Source organism: Heliangelus exortis, chromosome 1 (assembly GCF_036169615.1).
Source record: "Heliangelus exortis chromosome 1, bHelExo1.hap1, whole genome shotgun sequence".
NCBI lineage: Eukaryota > Metazoa > Chordata > Aves > Apodiformes > Trochilidae > Heliangelus > Heliangelus exortis.
The window spans coordinates 132,915,202-132,940,288 of NC_092422.1; the positions used below are offsets into that span (position 1 = coordinate 132,915,202).

The 25,087-nt window shown below is 38.8% G+C and overlaps 1 protein-coding gene across 1 annotated transcript in view; it reads left to right on the forward strand.

The window, feature by feature from the left end:
• Positions 1 to 25,087, forward strand: part of TRHDE (thyrotropin releasing hormone degrading enzyme) — a 193,308-nt gene that overhangs the window by 115,636 nt on the left and 52,585 nt on the right. The window contains exons 8-10 of the mRNA XM_071767085.1: positions 1,646 to 1,711; positions 3,569 to 3,756; positions 22,591 to 22,679. Of these exons, the coding sequence (XP_071623186.1) occupies positions 1,646 to 1,711; positions 3,569 to 3,756; positions 22,591 to 22,679 (343 nt within the window). The remainder of the gene's footprint in view (positions 1 to 1,645; positions 1,712 to 3,568; positions 3,757 to 22,590; positions 22,680 to 25,087) is intronic.

Here is a 25,087-nt window from a genome sequence, read left to right on the forward strand (position 1 = left end):
TTGGTGATTGGTAAGCAGGATTGGATGGAGTAAAGCCTCAGGTATTCCACCCGCTTTATTTTTCTGTGTTAATGATTCTGAAAGCATCTCTCAGAAGGACCAGTGCAAGCAGCATTTCCTAGTGGCACTTAGAATGTGCAGTATATTTATTGTTATTTATTTACCTTGTCCCACTTTTATTTATTCTTGTTTTAGCTTTTAAGTTGCAATGCAACTACTTTAGCTTAGAAAGCTATTGAATATTTCACCATGCCTCATACGATTCTGTGTTTTTAGACAAAATGTGCTGTAGGTGCAGCCTATAGTGTTGTCTTTTTTCCAGGTTAGTCTCATGACATTGTTAAGACTCAGCACTGCATTTACTAAGGCAGTATTCTCATTTAGCCTTCCTAGCCTGTGATTAAATGGGAGGTGCTGCTCATTGTACTATGTGAGTTGGCTGGCAAAAGCTGAATCTGTCACAGATGCTACAATTTGTGTATCAGAAAATTTGCTTTCTAAATTCTAATTATTACCAAAGTATTTTCCTTCACACAAAGCACAGATAACAGAGACAGCAAATTTGTCCAAGTTTTATCATTGTGCTATAAATGAGGATTTGTCTTCTATCACTGTGTAAAGTACGGATGGTAGAAATTCAGATGCAGGAGAACCCATTGATTTGCAGCCTCTGATTCACTTTATTCTTCAATAAAAAAGTTTGAAATATATGTTATTAAAACAATAATTGCTTAATTTAACTTCTGTAACTAAATGAATTATTGTCCAGGGACATGGGATGATAGGAAACTACTAGTGTTGTCTCTTCAGTTATTTCCAAAACTTGAAATAATTTTCTGCCTGAAAGGCCCCGACCTAACCAGGTCATATGCTTATACTATTATTTGGGAAGTTAATTAAATATGATGGTAGCTTATCAGGAGTTATCTTTCTGGTTGCTATGGGGGAAGAATGAGCCCTCGGTCACTGAATCTGTGACCGAATAAATAAAGGCATTCAATTTATAACCTCTGACTCTGAGTCACATATGTCATGAAAACATGCATATAGGTACCTGTGCATATGCACAAAGTTGGATTCCTGTCACCCTTTTTCCACCATTTCCTGTTGTGGAGAACCTTTGTTACAGTCTGTTTATAGTCCCAGTTGCCAGTGTGATATATTTTGACACTGAAGGTTCAGCATACCCCTAGATGAGTCAAGTAGAATATTGCTCAGTTAAATCTTGTAACAATTTCAGCTGTCATTGAGTGAGCAAATTTTGACACTAGATGCAGAATGACCTGCTAAAATAGAAACTGGAACTGTATTTCAGCAGCTTCTTCTTTCATTGCCAAGAATGACCTATGAACCCCTTCTGAGATTAGACAGTATTTTAAATGTATATTTAAATATTTAGCTTATAGAGTGATGCACACAGAAAAGGAGGAGCATCAAATGCTGTCAATGAAAATTTTAAAAATTTTTTTCAATATAAACTAGCTTAAACTATTTACTCCCTTGGGATGAATATATTGTATATTTCTAAATTTCTGACAAATACAAGCATTAATGTGATTTAACTTATGATACCAGTGATTCACACCTCCATTGGTTTGGCTTGTATGTAGTAATACTGATTTGTACTTTTATTTTATTTCTGTAGGACTATTTAACCATTCACAAGTATGGCAATGCAGCCAGAAATGATCTATGGAACACGTTGTCAAAGGTAAAATGCTTTACTCTATTGCACTGATGGAGAAGCAGGAATTACTGTGATATTTTTTTGTCGAGTGTGTGAATAGTTCTTATTGAGATGTTCAGATCCATAGCAAATATGAAAACTGATGCAAAGAAATTCCAGCTATGCATTAACATAGTGAAAACACTAAAATATGTTTTTGCGGCATTTCTATCCTTTGTTGTGTTACAATATATTTCCTTGCTTGTGCTATGTCGCTACTGCACACTAAAAGATGCTTCATGGGATCTGCTGTCATTGATTTTAGTGCCAGCATTCTGAGGCCCATAAACTGGAAAGCACAGGGCAGTGCTGAGCTTTGGCATTTATATCAAGTGTGATGTAAAGTTGTGATTTTGTGTGGAATTATGATTTGTGTGAAGGACAAAAGTATTAAAAGCTTTAAAGTTTGGTGTGAACAGATAAGTATTAACCATAACATTTGGTATGCTGCAGACACTTGTAGGGACATGTTATATCCATGTTCCCTTTAATTGCCATGTCTAACCTTGGCTTGAGCTTCTAGAGCCAGTTTCAGAGATCTATTAGGGCAGAGTTTGATTTCATAAAGTGAGCCAAGCATTCCTGTGTTTCTTGCCTACAGAGCGAGTCTCATCTAAACATCATTTATCTTAGTTTATCTTACCTGGCTCCCAGCTGCCACATGAGATAATCATGTCTGCTGAAACTCCCCCTGCCCCATTCTGCAGGATGTGTTTAATATTTTAGGGCATCTCAGTTGAAACTTACTGAACAGGAACATCTGCAGTCCCAGAAATCTAGGGATCCCAGGGATCTAGGGATCTAGGGAATCTAGGGATCTAGGGTCCCAGAAATCTGACAGTATAGGCAGCAGAGCATAGAGAGCAATTAAGTAGCCACTAGACAGTCATTTTGAAATGAGCCCAAACCACTAACTTTTGATTAGAGCATTGAGATAGTTGTTCAAATATAGGCAGCTAGGGCCAGATTATGTTCAGTAGGGTGTTCAAGACATTCAGGTGGGGCTAATTGTTTTGGCTCAAGATCTGTGGGGAAATCCTTCTGGAGTGGCAGGTCAAGGTTAAATAACATTAGGCACCTACGTGTGGGCAGCTGAACTGAGTCCTAGGTTTGTACTGACTGTTAATGAGAGTTGATACACATAGAACAGAGTTAGTGTCTTAAGTCTATGTCTTAATCAGAAGTTGGATGCCACAGCAAAAGTTTTTCTTCTTGCTTCTCACCTGGCGCTGTCCTCTGTTAAAACAGCTTTTTTATTGATACAGTATCTAATATGAACATATTGTGTTATGATAGGTTCAGTTTCTGAAGGAGCTGGGGATATCTTTGTACACATGCCCTCACTTTGGACATGAGGGACAGGATTTTTGAATAACTAGTAATTTCATTTTCAGTACAAAGAACCTCCATACTTTCCAAAATCAGGCCCTTTGAATATGCTTTATTCTAGGTACTCTAGATCAGCTAACACTGTGCCTTTTTTAGCCTTAGCTGATCAAAAATATCTGCTGGAAACAGACACCCAGTATATATGTGACTCTTGTTAAAACCCTGTACAGCAGATTTTTTCTTCTGTTACAGTGGAATTACCTGTATGATGTGGAAAACACATCTTTCTGACTGTCATTCTCCTCTCTGCCAAGATTGCTCAATGTTTATTTCTAAGATTTACAGGGACTGTTGGTTAAATTAAGTAGCGTGTTCTGTGTGTAAATGTGTGTGTTAATGCATGATAGTTATTTAAACCTCTAAAACTAATTGTGGTCTCTGGGACAAAAAAAGTTTTATATGTTTATATGGTGACATTGCTTTCACATATTGAAACTTTTCTTTTTTTTAAAGGCTTTAAAAAGGGTTGGAAAATCTGTAAATATCCAAGAAGTAATGGATCAGTGGACACTACAGATGGGTTATCCTGTTATCACTATCTTGGGAAATGAAACAATGGACAATGACATAGTGATCTCACAAGAGCATTTTGTTTATGATAGTGATACTAAACCCAAGAATCCTGCCCTTGGAGACAGCAGGTACTTAAATTTCTCAGTGAATATCTTTCAAGAGGCTTTAGTTGTTTAAGCAAGTGCTTCATGTATATTTTTATGAAGATGGCTCTTTAGAAATCTCTGAACTTTGCTTGATGTCAATATCATGTGGTGACCCTTCCATTTAAACTGTAGTAAAGATGAGGCTATTTAAGAGAATTGCAAAAAGCTTAGAGTAATAGAAGAAGATAAAGCTTTTGGTGTGCCCATTTGCAACCTGACCGCTCTCTCTGTGACTCCATCTTCTGTCTTACATCACACATCTGTCTCCTCTCCTTTTCTTTTGATTTTCTCACATGCCATGAAGTAATTTAGAACATGTTTGGAAGGTCAGATACTTCTTTCCAAGAAATTCTTCAAAGTAGACCTCTCCATGCTCATACACTAAGTAGGCAGATGTAACATTTGTTGGGTGTATACCTTGCTTGACTTGGGAAGCAGTCAGGAGCTGAGCTGGACTTCTCTGTACAAGGCAGGGTGTTCCAGCTGTTCCATTTTTTAAGCTAGTTGAACTGGTCCTTCAGGGACTGGTACATTGGCTGAAATCAGTAGGCATCTCTGTCCCTACCCTTTTTCCACTTCATAGATTGTTTTGTTCCTGCTCCCAGCTGACTTCACACACTTCCTTCATCCCTTCAGGGACAGGCTGATATTCCTGGCTCATGATGGGAAATCATCTTATTGTTTAAAAAAGCTTTGACATCATATTTTAAAGCCAAGGATACAGAGCTGGTGCTAGAGAATTGTTGTTTAGACTAATGACACTTCTGTGTTCACACATTCATGAAAGAGGACACTCTGTCAATCTTGAATACTTTGTGCTTGTCTATGTAGATGCAGATCATGAAGCAGTGAATTTTAAAACCAAATTTGCTTGACACATCTGGAGCTTCTAGAATATTCCTGTTAAGGAAATCCTAAAAATATAGTTACATTTACTGGGAAATATTTAGAACTTTGTTATCCTTTTTTAGAATATGAATATTATTGAACTCAAACATAACACAGTATATTATTGGTTTTCTGTCTGTGTTCAAACAGTGTAGCAGAGTATTAAGTGTATGTTTAAGTTCTGGGTTGAAATTAGTTCCTTTGTGAAAAATAGCTAAAAGAAGTGAATGTATAGTGTTGTATTGTTCATGACTCACAGTTCAGTGAAGTGTGAGAGAGATTCTCTCCTATTCACTTGAAAATTTCTTTAGTGCAAGTGAATAAACGTGTAATATAATGTTAGTGGATTTGACTATTCAGAAATAGAGATGTTAATAGTTTTTTGCTTAGTTAAAACAGAGATGTGAAGCATTTGAAGTATTCTAGAGACATTTTAAAATAGATTTGTCAGGTACTCAGTATTGATTGTAATAACTGCTACTGTAATTCAGGAGTAAACGTTACTGGGCATGTAAATGTTTTGTATGGTAAAACATCAGGGATGGAAATTTTCATGTGACATTAATTCTGAATTCAACCTTTATTTTGAGATATGTAGAAGTGTAGTGTTCTGCACCAACGAGGCAAATTATGCAGCATTTCTTAGGAAACTTTGTCTGCAGCTTTTGTCAAAATTACAATTCCTAAACATTGGAAATAAAATTTCGTGCTAGAGATAGCACAGAAAAAGGTATCAGCATAGGCCTTGCCAGGAATTTACTGTCCTTACAGGCAGTACAATACATATATGTATCTCCTTTGCGGGTCTCTTTCCTGTTGTCTCCTCCTTTGGATTTATTTTCGCTGTGGTTTTATGTCTTTTACCCACAAATGGGAGAGAAGTCTCTTGCCTAAGGAGGGCCTAACTGATGGGATGTTTACTTCATCCAGTTAGATGATGGAGCTACTTTACCACTTCCTGCTTAAAGCTATTTGAAAGTCCTGTTACATGTTTGTAAATACTTGTCATGGTTTAATGCTAGGCTGGCAATTTACCAAATGACAGATGCTGTCTATTAATCCCCCTCCCCTCTCTGATAAAAAAAGGAGAGAGAATAAGGAAGACAGATTTATGGGTTGGAAGCTAAACTACACAGCTTAATGAAAAAGTAATGTTAAAAAAGGAGGAAAAAAAAAAATATATACAAATATACAGAAAAACTATACCATGTTCCTTCCCCCTTCCCCCCCAATAACTCTCACATCACCACCGAGGCTGCAGGGCAGCCCTGGGAAAGTCCAGCCTGGACTCCTGGAGTCAGCAGCAGTCGGGAGCTGGAGGCAGGAACACACAGATTCAGGCTGGCACGGATCAGGACCACAGGCATGGACGAATCCTCCCAGGATACCAAAGAAAGCAGGAAGAGGCCTGAAGGGAAGGGCTTGACCCCCATGATCCCTCAAATTTGTAGTGTGCATGATGCATATGGGATGGAATACTCCATTTGGTCAATTTGGTCACCTGTCTTGTCCACTCCTCCCTAAAGGAGGGTTGCAGGTGTGACCCCTTTACTCCCTTTCTCTTTTCAGAGCACAAGATTTTTCTCAGGACCAAGCAGTGGCCTTGGTTCTGCACACCATTCTCTAACTGTAGCTAGAAACAGAGAGTTTTAGCAGTCTTGACTGAAAAACTTGCTGTTAATTTCAGCAAGTGCAGCTACTTAGAAGAGACTCAGCTGAGAGTAAAATTACAAGACAGAAAAATAATTTTATCCTGGCCCAGACCAGGACAATACTAAAGAACAGGAACCATATGCATTTAGCAAAATACGTATTAAAAAATTATCTACCAGCTTATGCTAAAGCCCTATGGTGTAGTTACAAATTAGTGTCTAGAATGCTAAAAGAATGACTGTGCAATTCATTGGTGCCCTGCTTACAGGCACATGTGGCTTGGTATGCACAATGGCTCTATGTCACTAGATATACTTTCATACCATCACATTAAATAAAACCCAAGATTGATATACTAAAAATACTTTTTTTCCATTGGAAAAGTTATTATTGCTTCAATTATTGTGAAAGCAGTAGACAGGGAAAATTACATTAATGGCATGTCATTTGATAACTAATTGTATGTTATTCCACATTGGTTTTTAATGTAAGGGCTGCAGTTTTTATGACATTATACTAAGGGACCAGTTTTTCTTCAAGTACACAAAGAGGGGTGAAAACTGGAATGTAAGCAGCACATTTGTGGGTTATAAGAACTACCTCCAGTGCAGTGTTCTGGCTGATTTTGCATGTGGCTTTGGTCAGAAAGTTGGCAAGATTTACTTACTGGCTCAGTGGGGCATGATCACACAGGTAGATGTTGCAGGAGGCACAGAGTATAAACACACACACACATATATAATGTCAGCCTGTGGGCTTCAGGGGTGTTATGTTTCCGTAGCCTAATTCACAGTCCAGTACAGTCAGCTCATCTCCCCTGCAAGACCAATGAATTAGGCACGGCTTCCTGGGGATCCATAATGGGCACTGTAAATAACAGGGAGCAAGTGGTATTTATGCTACATTTGAGGCCCTTCACCTGCTGAGCAGGCAACACTGGCTTCTTTAGGGTGATTTATCTATGGGCTAATCGTGACGATTATTTTAAACACCATAAATAGTAAAGCTGCAAAAAATACAGAAAAATCTTCTGGTTCAGACTTTCTCTAGGCAAATTTAACTTTGTCTTCCTTTACAAAGAGTCACTTCAGGTTAGGTCTTTTGTATGTATCTGCTGCATAAGAAATGTAGATAAAGAGGCAACTGAATATTTCAGAACCATTCTAGTTTCATAAAATGTCAGTGCTTTTCTTCATGCTATGTATTTATGCAGCAATTAACTGTTCAAAATGAAATGTGAAGCAGCATATTTAATTTTTTTTTGCAGAAATCTTATAGAGGAATATAGAAGCAGCAAACAGATTTTTCTATGTGACAAACAGTGAAAGTGAGAATTGGCAGTGGTTTGCTCTTAATTCAACTTAGTCCATTACTATAAGTGTCTGTAATTCTATAACAGAAGAGAATGATTACATATAGTTGTTTTTCCCGTCTCATGTGCAATTGGACTCCTTTTCTCTGTATCTGCAGGAAAATATCTTTCAAGGACCATACATGAATAAACTGTGATTTATTTATGTGCATAGAATCAACTGTATGTCAAGCTTAGCTCTAACACTTGGCCTGAAATCATAGAAGGTATACAATTTCAATTCCTTACAAACTGATATAGATCTTACTTGACACTTATGCCTTCACTTGATCCGTACTTCTCATTTTATGAGAGAATAAAACTAACAGTGACAGATACCATTTCTAGGAATGCCATTCCTCAGAATGGCCAAAATCACCAGCTTTGATTTGAGTTTTGAAGCCTGTGGTTGGTACGTTTCAGAAGCAATTTCAATTTATCCAAGCAGAAGTTTAAAACTTTTGTAGTAACTGTGTAATTCATATTCTTTCCTCATATAACAATCCTTTATTTATGTGTATGTTTAGTCCTGGATTGCTGTATACCCTTGTGAGAACAGATTATGCCCTTATATTATAAGGCTACAGGGGCTGAGGGGATATTCCATCTGACAGGGTTCAGTGGGTTTCCTTGCTGAAAGAGAAAATGATTATTTTGAGGCACCAGTCTCATCCATCATTACAAGAATGCTTCACAGATATGACAAAAAAATCTTATTGAAAAATAATATGTGGTCTAGACAATAAAATTATCAGTTCTGATGAAATCCATAAACCTTTTGTACACTATACTGAAGTGCAGATCTGTTATGGGTGTAAGTTTTGCCTTTTAAAAAATATACAGAGCTTGTCTCTTCAAAAGTGGAGAAATAAGCATTTGGATGTTATCAAAGTAATTAAGTTCATGTTGCTGAGGTACTGCTCACTTGCATAATGTTGTTATCATGCATTCAGTTTCTGTAGCTAATCTTTGCTTCTTCATGATAATATCCTAAAGGCAAATGTCTTGCTAGGTGTTGAACCTACCTATTGAAGCTACCTATGAGGAAAGAGGAAAAAGGAAGCAGTTCAAATTGAGGTATGGACAGGGTATTCATATGTGCTGCAATGTGGTAATCCTCTGTGCCTTTCTCTGAGTGGTTTGACAAGGGAAAATTCAGTTGAATGAGGCAAGCCAGGGACATGACCAGTAAAACTGCAGCTGTACAGAATCATGGATCTAACACCATGTAGTAATCATGGTAACTGAAAGGCTTTACAACAGGCAGCAGAGATGCTCAGCAGTCATTTCACTGCAAGATAAATGATTTCATAGAATCACAGAATTGTTGAAAGGAACCTCAAAGATCATTCATGTCCAACCCCCTCTACCATGGGCAGGGACACCTCCCACTAGATCTGTTTGCCCAAAGCCTCATTCAGCCTAGCCTTAAAAACTTCCAGGGCTTCAACCACCTATCTGGGCAACCTGTTTCAGTGTCTCACCACCTTCATGGTGAAGAACTTCTTCCTAACATCTAATCTGAATCTACCTAACTCTAGTTTTAACCCATTTCCCCTAGTCCTACCACTACCCAAGATCCTAAGGAGTCTCTCAGCAGCTTTAAGATACTGGCAGGCTACAATAAGGTCTCCTTGGACTCTTCTCTTCTTGAAACTGAATAACCCCCAACTCTTTCAGTCTGTCTTCATAGGAGAGGTGCTCCAGCCCTCTGATCATCCTCATGGCCCTTCTCTGGAAATGTTCCAGCACATCCATATCTTTCTTGTAAAAGGAGCTCTAGAACTGAATGCAGTACTCCAGCTGGGATCTCACAAGAGTAGAGGCAGAGAATCACCTCCCTTGACCTGCTGGCTACACTCCTCTTGATGCAGCCCTCAGTGAAGCCATGTTGATAATACCCAGTCAACTCTTCATTATTCTTCTGTCTCAGCAGTGCCTCCTGCAGAGGTGAGACTGACTGGTGTGTATTTCCGTGGTACATCCATCTTTTCCTTTTTGAAAATGGGAGTTATGTTTCCCCTTTTCCAGTCAGCGGGGACTTCACTGGAGTGCCATGACTTTTGGAATATAATAGACAGCGGTTTGGCAGCCTCATCCACCAGTTCCCTCAGTACCCGTGGGTGTAATCCATCGGGTCCCATGGTCTTGTACACTTTCAGGTTCTTCAGATGGTTGTGAACCTGATCTTCACTTCACTGGAAGTTCTTTCTTTCAGCCCCTGCTATTATCTCCTGTGACTTCAGGAGTGTGGCTGGAGCCCTTCAAGTGCCAGTGAAGAAGTCATTGAGAATCTCAGCCTTCTCCATGCCACTTGTCACTAGTTCCCCCGTTTTCTTTCTGAAGGGGCCCACACCTTCCCTAGTCTTCTTTTTACCATTAATTTATCTATAGTATAAGTATAAATAGCTATTTATTTCCCTTCCAGTCTCCCCTGAATTTCGTGCACAAAGATCATTTACTCAGGCCTTTCAGAAAAAAGGCTGTGTCTGTCTCTTTACTGATAATTATTTGAGTAGTGAAAGCATAACTGTGTTTGGGTATTGCCGTGTATTCTTACTTTTTTGCATGGCATTATTGCTTAAGTAGTGACGGGGATCTTACTTACCAGGTGGGTGACTAGTTAAGCACCAACTTGCTAAAAGCACAAGGGGAATGCTGATAAGTACCTTTGAATTTTCTAAGATCAATCATGGGATAATGTAGTATATATAGTATTAATTGTGTAATTAAAAAATCATATCGACCATATGATATGTGCATACCATAATTTGGACAGATATTGTTCCATAAGCTGAGGAAAAAAAAGCTAACAAAATACACTTATAAAAAGAAGTGCTCATTTACCTCCCTCTCTTGGCACTAGAGAGGCCCCACCTCAAATACTGTGTTTGGTTCTGGGCACCTCAGTACAAAAAGGACATTGAGGTGCTGGAGCAAGTCCAAAAAAGGGCAACAAAGCTGGTGAAGGGTTTGGAAAACATCCCTTATGAGGAGTGACTGAGGGTCTTGGGGCTGTATAGTCTGTGGAAAAGGAGCCTGAGGGGAGACCTTATCACTCTTCACAAATACCTGAAAGGAGGTTGTAGTGAGAGTGGGGTTTGTCTCACTGGTGTCTCATTTGTCTTCTCACTGGTGACAAATGGCAGGACAAGGGGAAATGGCTTCAAGTTGCATTAGGGGTGGTTTATGTTGGATATCAAGAGAAACTTCCTTACAGAAAGGGTTGTTAAGCACTGGAACAGGCTCCCCAGGTATGTGGTTGAGTCTCCATCCCTGAGTGTGTTTAAAAATCAGCTGGATGTGGTGCGTGGGGACATGGTTTACTGGTGGGTCATCAGGAACAGGGTAATAGGGTTAGGACAAGGCTGGAATCGATGATCTGGAAGGTCTTTTCCAGCCTGAGCAATTCTATGATTCTATGATTCTATTAGAAACAACTTTTGTGTTGCTGCCTAGGGAGTAGATTTTATGCTTGTTCATCTTGACTGATCTGAGCCCACCTATACTAGCCATAATAATGATAATGGAAATGGGCTTCAGGAAGGGGAGGTACTGGTATTTTCACGAAGGAAATTTGGCTTGTCAGGAACACAATCAAAAAGTCAGAATCCTTAGTGGAACGGAGTTGGGTGTGAACTGATAGCATCAGTTTTTCTACCGGACGAGCAAGGACTTAAAAATACTTGTTCTTGCAGAAGAATGAGAAATTGTGAGGAGCTTCTCTTTACATGTACACTGTTTAGTAGAGGACAGCTTTATGACACCAATGGATTTTGTCATTCGGTGACTACAGGGACAGTCCTTAACCTCAACAGCCTGAGAGAGGACAGTGCTGGGCACAGTCATGTTCCTTTGAATGAGCAGAGAGAAGAGCTGTTCTGTGTCTGACCTGGAGGAAGCCTCCCTGCCCCAGGCCGCCGGGAGAGGGGTGCCTCTGCTGTTGGATGCTGATCTTTGCCTGCCCAATACTTGTGCTGTGGTCTGCCTTATGAAATAGGATATTTTTCACTGTAGAAGTCACTGAAGAGTCCCTAGTCTTTTGTCTTGCATCTATATTTTTAGATTCTTCTGATTGTTGCTTTATTTTTAAATCAGAATAGAAAATACTCTTTAAATTTTTACCTCACATATCTGTGCTGATGTCTCTTCAACAAGATTTTGCTGCTAGCAAAGATTTCAGAAATGGCAACTGTAATTTAACACTTCATTTCCAAAGCCCTTTCACAGCTTCTGTTTTTGAGAAATGCTTCTAACTAGGCAAACTTCCAGGATGCTTTGGTGTGCAGGATATGGGCAACTTTCTGTGATACACTTTGCAGAATGCTAAAGAAGACAAAATTATTGTGTCATTTCTTCCTGTTCATCAGCAACACTTGTATCCTGACAGAAGTCAGGCTGACAGGGAAAAGCTTTTGCTGTATTTTATTATCACTGCAGACCGTGTTACTTACCTCATCTTATTTGAAAATACTAGGTCTCAGGAACTATAAGATACCCAAACTAGTTAATTAACTCACATTAATTAAATCAGTTTCATGGTGAGGAAAGGAGCATGTACTGTGTTTTAATTAAGAGTGAGGAGGGGAGGGGAAGAGGAGAATGAGGGCTGGTGAGGAGCTGCCTAACATGCAAGAAGAGCAAAAGGGAATGATTGTGGCATGGTGCAGCTGTGAGTGGCATTTGGGAGCAATGAAGTTGTGTAGCTGGAAAAGGCAAATATGGAGAAGCAGGGAAATGGAGAAGCTGGTTAATATGGGGGGTTATTGAAGTAACCCCAAACCGCATTTGGCAGAGACAAGAGTAATGGAAGGGATGAAGGTGGATAAATGTTATATTTTGTCGGCTTTGTAAAAATCAGAGATGTGGATTCCTTACTATAGAACAGAAGATGAAACCACTAATGTGCTTCCTTGTTTACCTCCTCTTCCTTTTGCTTTCTTAAGTTGCTGATAATGGCTTTTTTTCATTGTCTCTCTGTGTGAACCTTCACACTCAATAGCAGAATCTTAGGTTTTATGGAGGAGGTACTTTGGTCAGGGAAGGTTAGTGAGGGAAAGCAAAGAGTTAGTGAGCAAAGAGAAGCTATCATAGGAATTATATTTTAATCTTTTTAAAATTAATAATATATCTTGAGGAAAATTCAAAACCGAGCATTGGAATACACTGGAAAATGCTTGGCAGTAAGTATCTGAGAACATACTGGAGAATTGTAGGCAGATAAAAAATGCTACTCTGATGCCTACTAGGGAGGTCCCTCCTCAGTCCATAACATGTCCTTTCACTCCATTCAGAGAAGTATCAGATCTGCATTCTGTAGTCAAGGTATTATGCTCAGGGGTAAAGGGCAACACAGAGATGGGGTCTGCATGGATAGCACAACTTGGGCAGTTGTGCAAGGACATTTTGCTTCAGTGCAAAGATGTGGTGTGGTGACAGATCAGAAGATGCCAGAGATATTAAAAGCCTGTCTTGGAGGATAAAGAGGCAGCTGTTAAAACAGACACTGAACACTTCTTAAATCCAACTTCTTTCAATCCACATCTGACTCAGTCCCGAAAATTGCCTGTCATTTTTGAAAAGGATGCCTTTTGTGTTTCAGTGTAAAAGATAATGCTAGGCAGGGAGGAGAAAGCATGTACTGAAAAAGAATTTGTAGTATTTGTTCTTTGCCCACAGAGTTTTTCTAAATTTATTAAGGTACTCTGTTACCACTGTCCCTGAAATGAGTCAATTTTAGAAAGCCTCATAATACTTATAACCACCTGATTTATAATTTGTTTTGGTTTGAAAAGCTAAGCTAAAATTACACAGAACTTTGTAGAAGGTTTAGGAACCAGGTAATTATAATCAGATATTATATGATTATCTGACAATGCAAGTTTTTTTTTCTTTTCAATTTTTTGAGTAATTTAATTTAAATTAGCTCATTTGAATTACCTTGTGTCCACTCTTAAAAAGCAATCAGGCCAAAGGAGAATGATGATATGGCTGAAGACATGCAGCTGTTTTCTAACAAGAGCATGCATGCTATCATTTTCGGACAGCTGTGGAGTGCAGAGCCACACATAGGCTCTCCTGTGCCAGTGCTGCTGTTACAGCACTGAAACCTTCTCTTACATCCAGGACTTTGTGGTTTTGTTGCATTTGTAAGAGCATGGTATTTGGCAAAAAATACCTGAAGAATGTAAACAGTTTTGCCCATTTCAGCCTTAGGACCTATGCATTGCTAAAAATTATCGCAAAGATTCTTGTAAAATGCAAAAATTAGGGCTATGGCAGAGTAAAGGAAAAACCTCAACATCCTTATCTGTATTACAGTGCTGTTAAACACATTAATCACTCTTCTGACTACAGATGAATTGTAGTGTCATTGATTGTATTAAAATACAGGCCTGTAAAATACATTCCAGCAATACAGTTTTGGCAATAAAAATACTTTTCCCTTCATATCTTAGTATTTAGATCCTCATCCAGGAAAAACCCAAATGATCAATGATCTATCCTAGAAATAGTTGCTCTTAGAAGCAACTATCAACCCTTTTAAAATATACCAGAACAACTGCCTATTTTTAACATGAGTTTCAAAATGAAAGCATACATAATAGACAAATACTTAAAATTAACAGCTGTGTTGAGGCAGAACTACAAATAAAGAGGCTTACAATCAAAACCAAGTAGTCTCAGAAATACTAGCATCTTTCAAGACTAAAATGTAAGGTTCCTAGTCACCCTCTCATAAAATTCTAAGTATTTTTCCAAACCATAAAGATTATACTTAGTTCAATTCATGTATGAAGCTAAGTATAATTCCTTTCAAACTGATAGTAGTCCCACAATTCCAAATACCTTCCAAATCTCCAAAATTTGTTTCCCTTTGAAATATATCCTAGGTGGATCCAACTACACATCCTATCAAGGCCTTTTAAAATCTCAAACTCCAAACAGTTTATCTTTGAACCTTCAACTAGCTTAATATTAAAATGCACTGAAAACGAAGAACTGCTTTTGCCTTGATAACAGGAAGTGCAGTTATCTAGGCAAGAAGAAATGAGAGATCTCTGCTCTCTTCCTGCTGTAGTGATCTAATGTCCAAACTTCACACTATCCTTTAATTACATCACCTTATCAACTCTCTGTGTCATTTATTTTATAACAGGCTTTTGGGTTATTATCCAGATATTTTTACAGCCATACAGTTGAGTGCTTCTTTTATTGACCACTGTTTGTCTTTGTCTCTGCAGATCAACCAAGTATTCAACTGAAGTAAAAATACAAATCTTTTAAGTCTCAGTTTTAATCTTGTTCTGTAAGACTTACTTGCTTTCCGAAAGGTCGCATTTTCTCATTACTTTGTTTTCATGTTCTTTTGTCTCTGAAATCCCAACAACAGGAGTTCATGTGACTGGCTCATAATAAGTTATTTCCTTGGTAAGAGATTCCCCTGTCAGCACCCTAAACCTAATCGGGGAACTGCCACTGCTAGCAGTGGCAAGCAACTCTGGGAAGGTGTCTCTGCATACACAGCACTGCTCACCCATGCACATGTCTCCACGTATATGAAATTTCAGCATTCTCCATGTTGAGAGGTGAGGATGGGAAACTAGTGCCAAAGAATCCTTGCTCCCTGATTCTCAGTTTCAGCCTCTCTGGATCTACCAGGCACTGATCTTTAACGTAGAGACTGAGTTGGCATTTTGGGTATTAAATTCTGGTGGTTAAAACAAGGAGGTAGCAAGGAGATGGTTTCTGAACTGGTCAATTTTAGCTTTGGATTTTCTTTTAATCCTTTTACTCTTAAGTTATTTTTATGCCTCACTTTATCTCTGGGTTAAATAACGTTAATCATATCCCTCAGAGATGTGAAGCCTCAGATTGTTATATTCTCAAAATACTTTACAAAGATTATGTTACAGATCATCATGAAATGGATTCCCATCCCACAGAAATTTTCAAAGTATTAAAACATTTCTCTTTACTGAATCAGGACAAAAATCAAATTAAAAATGGGGGAAAAATTGGTTTAGAACATTCATTTCAATTCTGCATTTCAGTACCTTACATTTAGTTTCACTCATTCTAACTTTTCCCTTCAATTAGCTTGCATTTCCAGCTGAAATTAATTTTGAATCAGCAAACTGGAAGTTTTTATTTAAAACAGTAGTTATAAAATGTTCCAGCAGTGCCTGTTTCAGTACTGTATTTGAAAAACTGTGCTGAAGCCTTGTCGTTCTTACAAGCAACTTGGTTTTGAATATTTGCTTTTCCAGTTAGAAATCAAAAAGTTTCCTTGGGAAATGTAGAGAGAACCACAAGTCCTCAGGTGTCGCCGATAATGAACTGGGAGCTTAGGCCCAGCTGTGCCCAATAATTAGGGCCTGCCCCAGCCGGAAATGGGCGGGGCTGAAGGGCATGATAAAAGGCATGCTCCCAGAAGCAGAAGAGATGAAGATGCCTGAGGAGAGGAATGGCAAGAGGGCTCCGGAGAAGAGCCGTGTCCCCAAGAGAAGGGCTCGCCGCAACAACTGGTGGAGAATGCGGGCAACAATAGCAGCCGTGAACGCTGAGGTAAAAAAAGAAGCTCTACACGACCACGTTGGTGCGGGAAGCTCTACAAAGCCTGGCTTAAATGCGAAAGGCGATATAAAGAGCTTCGAAATACGCAACCACGTCAGATGGAGCTACTACAGTGGTGCGGGATGCTCTATAAAGAGCTCCAAAAACGCAACCACGAAAAAAAAAGCTCCACAAGGCCAGGCTTAAATGCTGTAGGTGGCGTGTAGAGCTCGGAGTAAAAGCCAAGCATGGCAAGATACAACAGCCCGGAATGGCAAGCCAGGCAGGAGAGAAGAATGAGGCTTGAAAGGCGCAGTGAGTTGGCGCACGGAACTCAAGTCCAAGGAATGCTGAAGCTGAAGCGGAGCTCTGAGTGTGCATCAAGTCACTGCGGTCCTGAAACGGAGCCTCCCAGGGACACGCGATGCGGTCCTGAAACGGAGCCCCCAGGGACACGTGATAAGACTGGTGCGCTGAATGCTCGGAGAAGCCTCTGCGTGGCCAGGCATCCCGAGGTGGCGAGTACCAGCGGAAGCTGAGCTGGTGCTCACGAGACCTCATCTCCTGCTGATAACAAAGGCTAAACTCCTGCTGATAACAAAGGCTAAAGCGGTGCAAAAAAGCCGGTAAGAGCCAGAATTTTTCCCCCACAAAAATGTTGAAAAATAATGATGAAATGTTAAAAATAGAAAAATAATGAAATGTTTAAATTATTGAAATGTTTGAAAATGAAATGTTAAAATGAAATGTTAAAAATAATGAAATGTTAAATTATTGAAAATGAAATGTTGTAAATTATTGAAAAAAAAAAAAAGTTTATTTTTTCAACAAACAACAAAAAGGGGGGAAATGTAGAGAGAACCACAAGTCCTCAGGTGTCGCCGATAATGAACTGGGAGCTTAGGCCCAGCTGTGCCCAATAATTAGGGCCTGCCCCAGCCAGAAATGGGCGGGGCTGAAGGGCAAGATAAAAGGCATGCTCCCAGAAGCAGAAGAGATGAAGATGCCTGAGGAGAGGAACGGCAAGAGAGCTCCGGAGAAGAGCCGTGTCCCCGAGAGAAGGGCTCGCTGCAACAGGGAAACTCCACTATCATTGTCTTGATTGAGTGGATTTAGAGACCTAATTAGTTGCTTGCACAAATGACTGGTGACACTGGAGGTCCCCTCAAACATCTTTTAGATCTTGCTTGACCTTGTGCTGCCTCTACACAAGTGGGAGCATCCACAGGGGCTCTGCCACATCTTACAGCCCATGCCAAATGTCTCAAGTACCCTATGGCAGCTCATTTGACACCATCTTACACAAGTGAATTAAGCCCAGAGAAACTGGGCTATAGGAGAGTGATGGTTGAGATTTCACCAGTGGTGGCTGATGGGTATATGATTTCTGTTTTTCCAGCCTGGGATAATTAAGACAACTCTCAATTACATTTCTCAGCGAAGCTGTTTCAAGGTAAATTTAGCTTCTGGTGTTCAGCTTTTCTGAATATATTTCTGTAGATGCTTAGCAGTTAGAGGGATTAGGAAAAAAAGCAGGTGGCAAATAATTTTCTGCATTTGACTTAGCTTCCTGTGATGTCACTGAATATACAGCACGTGTACCCTCCTCTGATCTCATGTTTTAGCTACAACGAAACTCTCTTCTCCTGTTCTGTTAGCACATTTGAGCGTATCTCTTAAGATCTCTTCCCACATAATCACTTTGTGATTTAAGTTCATCATTAGCACTACACATTCTAATAATTGTGCTTATTATATCCTTCTAAGAGGCATAGCATATCACTTAATTTGCTGCTTTTTTTTTTTATAGCATTTTAATCTTGTCTCTTATTCTCGTGGTGTTAGATGTACTAAAAAATAGCGTCTTTTCCTGAAGTTTGTACGTTGTTCTGCTCTGTACCTTGTCTCGATTCTTATTTTCCTAGCTAAACATACAATTAAAGACTATTAATAGATGTCTTCCATATCTAGATGGATCTAATCTTTTCTCATTTTAACTGTTTTTAGTTTAAGATTTGTAAAGAAAATAATATGTACTTGGGTGAAAGGGAAGATCAGCTATGAACTAGAAGAAAAAGTGGTCAATTAAATGGTTGGATTTCTCAATGGAGGATGACAAACCATAAAAATCTTGAGAAACATGTGCCAAATTTTTTCCTATTCAGTCATGTGATAAAGAGCATGGGAGAGTAAGGTGACAGTTTCCCAGTAATAGAAGGTTTGTGGGGGAAGTAAAAACAAGTGTTAATTACCAAGACTGCAGAAGTATTCCTCAGTGCTGGCTGATACGGTGATGAGGTGTCCAATGAAACTTAATGTTAATAATGAGGTGATGTGTGTGGGGAAAACAGGTCTCTCTTGGATGCTCACTGGTGGGTTCTGAGGAAACTGTTCTCTCTCAGCAAAGAGATTTTGGAGTTGTAGTAGTTAATTCTCTGTAAACATCATCTCAGTGTACAGACACAGTCAAGCAAGTAAACAGGACAGTAGTGATTAGTAGGAAAGGAGCATTAGCAATGCATAATGAGTGTAGAAGAGAAAAGAATCCATGGTAGACATGCCTTCAAAGCACTGGGCAAGTCTGGCTTTCTAACTTGGAAAAGAGTATAATAGATAGAAAAAATACAGAGGTGGACAATAAGAAGGATTAAGTATAGTTTTTGTATAAAGAACAGCAGGATAAATTAGGAGTCTTTAACCCAGGGGTCTGTTAAAGAAGAAGGGTATAGAGAGGGATGTGGCTGTTCACTTCTTCTCTCATTCAAAAAGCAACTAAGCCAAGTTCTGCTTTGGTATTTTAGGTACAGATGTTCTGTCACTTTACATGGAGCAATCACGTTACTTGGATACTCTTTATAATGCAGCCAAGGATAATAAGCTTCTGAATATTGAGCAGATATCTTCATTCTTCTGTGAGTAATGACTAGGAATAGCTGAACTTTGCTTAATTTTGGATCCCGGGGAGAAAGAAGAAATGTCACTGGAAGAACACGGTATTCACGATTTGCAGGGGGTAGGAGCTTGGCACACTATGGTTACTGGGAGGATGAATCTTAAAAACCTATGGGTTTATATCTCAGCAAAAATGTTCATTGATGTGAAAAAGTAGTTGAAGAGGTGTGCAAAATCTGAAACTCCAGAAACCTTGCCTTTTGTTTTTTAATGACATGGGATCTTTGTTTAATCAGCACAGGAAACAATCTGCTGCCCTTTTTTGGCTTTGCATAGCTTAGTAAAAAGAAGCCAACTAATTGTTCCACTGAAAATTCAATGTTGCTACAACATTACAGTTCATCAGAGACAGAAATATGTCTGGCAGTGTGTTTACTTGTAGGAAATATCCGCGGAGGCTTAAAGGACGACACGTAGTCACCAATATGGTTAAAGTGAAGTCGTTTATTCACAGTGGACACTCGCTTTATATAGAGCCTTTGTTTATATAACGATATCTTGCAGGTGGCTATATCTTGGACACAAATTCTGTTCTCACAGAACTTCTGCTGGCTACCTCATTATCCTGTTATTCTTCTTTTCTTCTCCCAGCTCCCTTATCTTTTTCCCATAGCTCATCTTTCAGTAACCTTGCAACTGGGTCTCAAGGCCCTTAGTTTACTCTAACTAAAGCTAAATAGTCAGGATTGTTCACATGTCTGTTTTCTTCCAGACAGTTTCCCAACATTTACTTAATACTTTATGTTCTCAGAATTTGCCCATGATGAGCAGTTATTTGTTGGAAGTCAAGGCATAAGCAAGTATTCAAAATGAACGTGACAATTTTCTGAATGAGATGAAACTACATTAATACTGGCTATGTAGTCATTATATATTGCTGAAGACAAAAATTTCTAAGAATAATCCAAGCAGACCATAATTAGCTAGCTTCTAGTCCCTCTCATCTTGGGGAGATAAAAATGAAATCTACCAGTACTGATCTTCCCAACCAAATCCACATGCGTTTTCTAAAGATTGGTGGTTTGCAGGACTCCTGTTCTACAGATAAATCACCTTTCAGAGGAGGATCTGTCCATATTCCAGTAGGATTTACCTTAATTAGAGGTAACATAAAAGAGTAATATAAGGTATTAAATTCTGTTCTGTCTAGGTATTGCAATATGCAGAATATCTTTTGACAGAGTTCCTTCTCAAAGTAACAGCTGTCCATGTATATGTTCATACACAAGTTGTTATTCTATCTGTATATGTGTATAAATGAACTACCTAGGCAGCTCTCAGTTTTGGGGTTTTATATATATATATATATATATATATATATATATATATATATATATATATACCAAAATTCTTGTTCTTTCAAATAATGGACAAGCTTGATGCTTACTTTTGCTTCATTTTTCTTATATAGTTTGCCAGTATCTTTGTCTTTCTGAAGAGCCAAATATTTAGACTGAGGAACTGAGTGTATTTTTACAGATGATATATTTCCTACAAGGTTTTTTTGGACAGACTCTAGGGCACTGATGGATGTCTAGTAATGTATAAGGTATTTAGGAGAGCAGTGAATATTTTCCAGAGCATCACTTTGGAACATCTCCTGGCTGCCCAGACCTGTTGAACTCAGAAGATACTGCTGCTGTAGCAGAAACAGCAGAATACGTTTTCACCTCATTACTTCAGTATTCAGTACAGAATATTAGTTATGCTAACAAGGAAGATAACTTTGTGTGGAGACCCCAGGCTGAGAACTGGAGAAGCTAATGCACCAGTGGACATAATGGAGGGTGTTAATGTCAGCACAAGGAGCGGGTGGAATGATAAAGAAAGTAGTATCTTCAAATGCCACAGCTTAATTACCCAAAAAGTGTCTGACAGAGCATGTGCTTATGTGAAACATCTCTTCGGTGTATGAGTAGATCTAATAATTTTCCCAGTGTGTCACGATTCAGCAAACCCAAAATCATGTGGGACCTTTTTTCTTCTCCCATATAGTAATAAAACCCATGTTTTCTTTCTGTGGCCACTCACAGCTCTTTCAGCTGTACCATTTTCCAGAATATCTCACCTTCTCTACAGAATCACTACTGTATGGACAAGTATTTCCTGGCAAATGTGGTTCTATTCTGAGCAATGTAAACTCCTGTGTATGCAGGGGGACTCTGCTAGTCGTGAGCCAAGGGTCAGGGCAGGGATCCCTCCCTCCTCAACCCCCAGGTGAGGCCAGCAGGACAGTCCTTGCAAGCCAGCACTTGTCAACTGTGGTTGTGGTACATTTGGGTGGTGTTTGTAGTTCGGTTGGGTAGGCTTCCAGGTAAGCAGAAAGGAACAAACCTAATTTTTTTTAGTACCATAAGGCTCATTTTGCAATGCTGCAATGCAGGAGAGAAGCTGATACAGACACCAAGAACTTGCCCACACTCATCCTTGCACCATTTTCATGCAATGAACCTAAAATGATACACGTGTTTGGTATCAAAGTGGCATATAGTGAAATCTGAGTTGGGGCCATTCTCCTGCCATGCTCCCTTGCTTAAATGCACAGATACTCCCTAGACAAAGGTACCATCTGCACCATTTTTGAGTGCTTGAGTGGTGTATAAAATGAGACAGCGGGCCTGAGAGGGAAATGCCTGTTCTTGCACTGGCTGGTGAAGTGACACTTTTGAGAGGCAAGGGGGTAGAAGACATGCAGGAATTCATCCTCTCCATCTCTCCCCCCAAAAGATCAACTCCATGCAGTCAATTTCTGTTTTTTGAGATGAAGATGTTATATAAAATTTTCAGGTAAATTGTAACATTTATCCCAAATGAAAAACAATTTGTGATGCTCTATAAGGAAGCTGGGATCTGATTACACCAGCATTATCTCCAAATACTCATGTAGCATATTTGTCCACTTTGCATACATGTATGTGATAATAAGTGGAGATCCATCCCATTCATTTTGTTTTAATAGACCAGCAGCTATAAAAGCACATCACAGCTTTTTAAGAAGTTACTAGAAGAGTATGTTATTTTTAAACTTTGGAGTCCCTATAAATGAGGGTGTTTTACCTAAAGGTTCTCTTTTGCTAAATGAGTGTAAATAGGTGTTCTTCTTTCTATGGGAAATCATTCTTTCCTCTTTTCTGAATAATTTTGTTAAATTAGGAAAGCCTTTGAAAAGTCCTCAAATAATGATAGCATGTGAAAAATGTAAAATATAATCTAGGCTTTCTTTTAAGATTAATGACTATTTCATTGTTTTATTGGTAATAGCAAATGCTTTTCAAAATCAAAGTAACTTATAAGAATCCAGGTATTTACACTGCTACTGAAATTGTGTTTTGATTTCTGTGACATGATCCCTGATTCCTGTGACAAGAATCAGTTCAGTATTTTTGTTCTTAGATTCCCCCTCCTTTGTCTTGCAGCTACTTGTGGCAGATTCCATTAACAATTGCAGTAGGAAATGCGAGCCACATCTCATCAGAGGCAATTATATGGGTGTCTAACAAATCAGGTAAAAATAAACTTTCCTCCCAGTGGAATCTCATAAGCATACTTGTGTTTTCCTCAACTGTTTATTTCTAATTGATCCTAGTTAATTGTTTAGTTGCTCTGCACCCAGTTTTAACTACTTGAAATGAATTACAAAAAGGAGAGTTGGGAAGGGAGGAGTAATGAAGGATGAACAACAAGCAAGATTTATAATTAGTGCAGAAGTTAGTCTAATAAAAAACTTTTACCTAGAAATGTGTATATATGTGCTAATTACTTTATATTTAGCAACACATATCAAATCACTGATGAATGCAATTCACTTTAATGATTGGTGAAAGTTAAATGTAATATTTTTGTAGAAAACCATCCAATTAATATGACCTGCTAAATGGAAAGTATTTAGAATTCTGGCTTTTTTAACTCCAGTCCATAGTCTGAACCAGGACTAAGAAGTGCTTCCTGTCATTTAAAAGTTTCCTTATAGATCTATCAAAGTATTTCTTTTCTCTACTAGATAACACGAAGCTGGATCTCAAAAGAGTATTATTTTTACTACTTATTTTCTGCCTCCTCAGTTCCTACATTATCATAATAGCTATTATCCTGAGGACAGCTAAGGTGGATACCAGCATTTTTTTGTCACTTAAAAAAGGAATCCTGCCATAGAAATGTCATTAAATATTTCTTTATTTCCTTAGCAATTTATGCTGCATCAGCTGACATTGTTGGACTAGAATTGAAGAGACTGAGGGAAGAAAAGTGGAGACTTGAATAGAATGATTATATGAAAAATGAAAGAAGAATCCATGCATTCCTTTAACACAGGGGCTGTAGAGGAAGATCTGACCCTTTCTTGTAAAATTAGATCAGCCTTTTACGTTCAGTATGCTGTGGAGGAACAAGTCCATAAAACTACTACCCAGTCTTTTAAGATCTACTTCTATCAAAATGCCTTTAAGGAATCAACAAATTAATGATGACCAGTGTGAGCAATGATTTTGGGGTGGCTGCTACATAGAAATCAAAGAAAAAACTTTCTGATTAATCAGTTTCCTGTGTAGCAGATCAATGCCACTGTGATCTATTGTCATTATCCTTGCTCTGTCTCATTACTTTCTCACTCACTGACTTGCTGTGCCTCATTGAAAATGATACCGTAAACTTAAGGCTCCAGCAAGGATGTCCTCTTGCTTCTATTTCTTGTTGTCTAGCTCAGCTGGAGAATTCTGCAACATAAAGTCAGTAAGAACATTCCTGGTTGTACTCAGTGTATGATTTGGGGTGGTATAAGAAATTTTTTTAAACTCTGGAGACTTTCTGCATCTAGTATGTTTGTTTCATGGGGATGTGAGAGGGATTCTGAGACTGGAAAGGATGGTTTCCAGGATTAATTCTTGTGGACAGGAGTTATCCTGCTGTGCAGAGGACACACAGGTGTCCCAGTGAGTGGTCTAGGAACATCTCTATAAGCTGAAGAAAACAAACTGCTACAGAGTTAAAATAACAATGCTACAGAGGATATTGGGAAGACATTTGACCACACATAAGTGATCACATTGTTCTCTGAGTATAATTGGATGCAGATACTCAAATCAAATTTGGAGGAAACGCTGTTCCATGCCCTCTTTAGGAAGGACTGGGTCTTTCTTGTTTACTAAACTGCTGTGCTAAAGAAGCTTTCAGTGTAAACTGAGTGACAGTCTTTTGTCTGTCATATAATACTGATCACATACCTCATTTCAGGAGCCAGTAATGAAGAAGCACCAAGTTAATAACTACCATTTCGATAGCTTGGCTTATCACTTAAAGTTTTGAATAAAATGAAACTTTTGTGTGTATCATATGAGAGAAATTAAACCATAGCAGTTTTGAAATAGCTACTTATCTTGGCATCTTGACATCCTTTTTTTTTTTGTGGTAGTTTAAATAACAATTTTGCAGGAGAATACACCCCGACCTTAGCACTAGTTTTCACCAGGGAGAGGTTATTTGCTGATGGAAGAATATCTTCCTTCATGTACATCCAGAAGGACAAGAGAATGAATTACTTATTTTTGCATCCTCTTTGGTGCCATGTCTGTGACCTCATCAAGGTACTGTAGGATGCCAACTGGCATATTCATGAGCAAGGGATAAGAGGAGGCTGTCATATCTTGTGAGAGACACTGAATGTAGGATGCTTGGGTCGCTGCTCTCTACTCATCCTTGTCATGTCTGCTTACATACTAGAGGTATGCAGAATGCTGACTGTTAAATATGCTGAGCAGGATTAATTCAGAATTAACTCATATATTAATTCAATTAGTATAATTGCAGATCATCCCATCTGCTGGCAACAGAGCGCATTATCCCTACTCTTCACAACACCAAGGTGAAGGGACACACTGGGAATTCCAAATAGGCAGCACCTTTTTGAGATGCAATTCA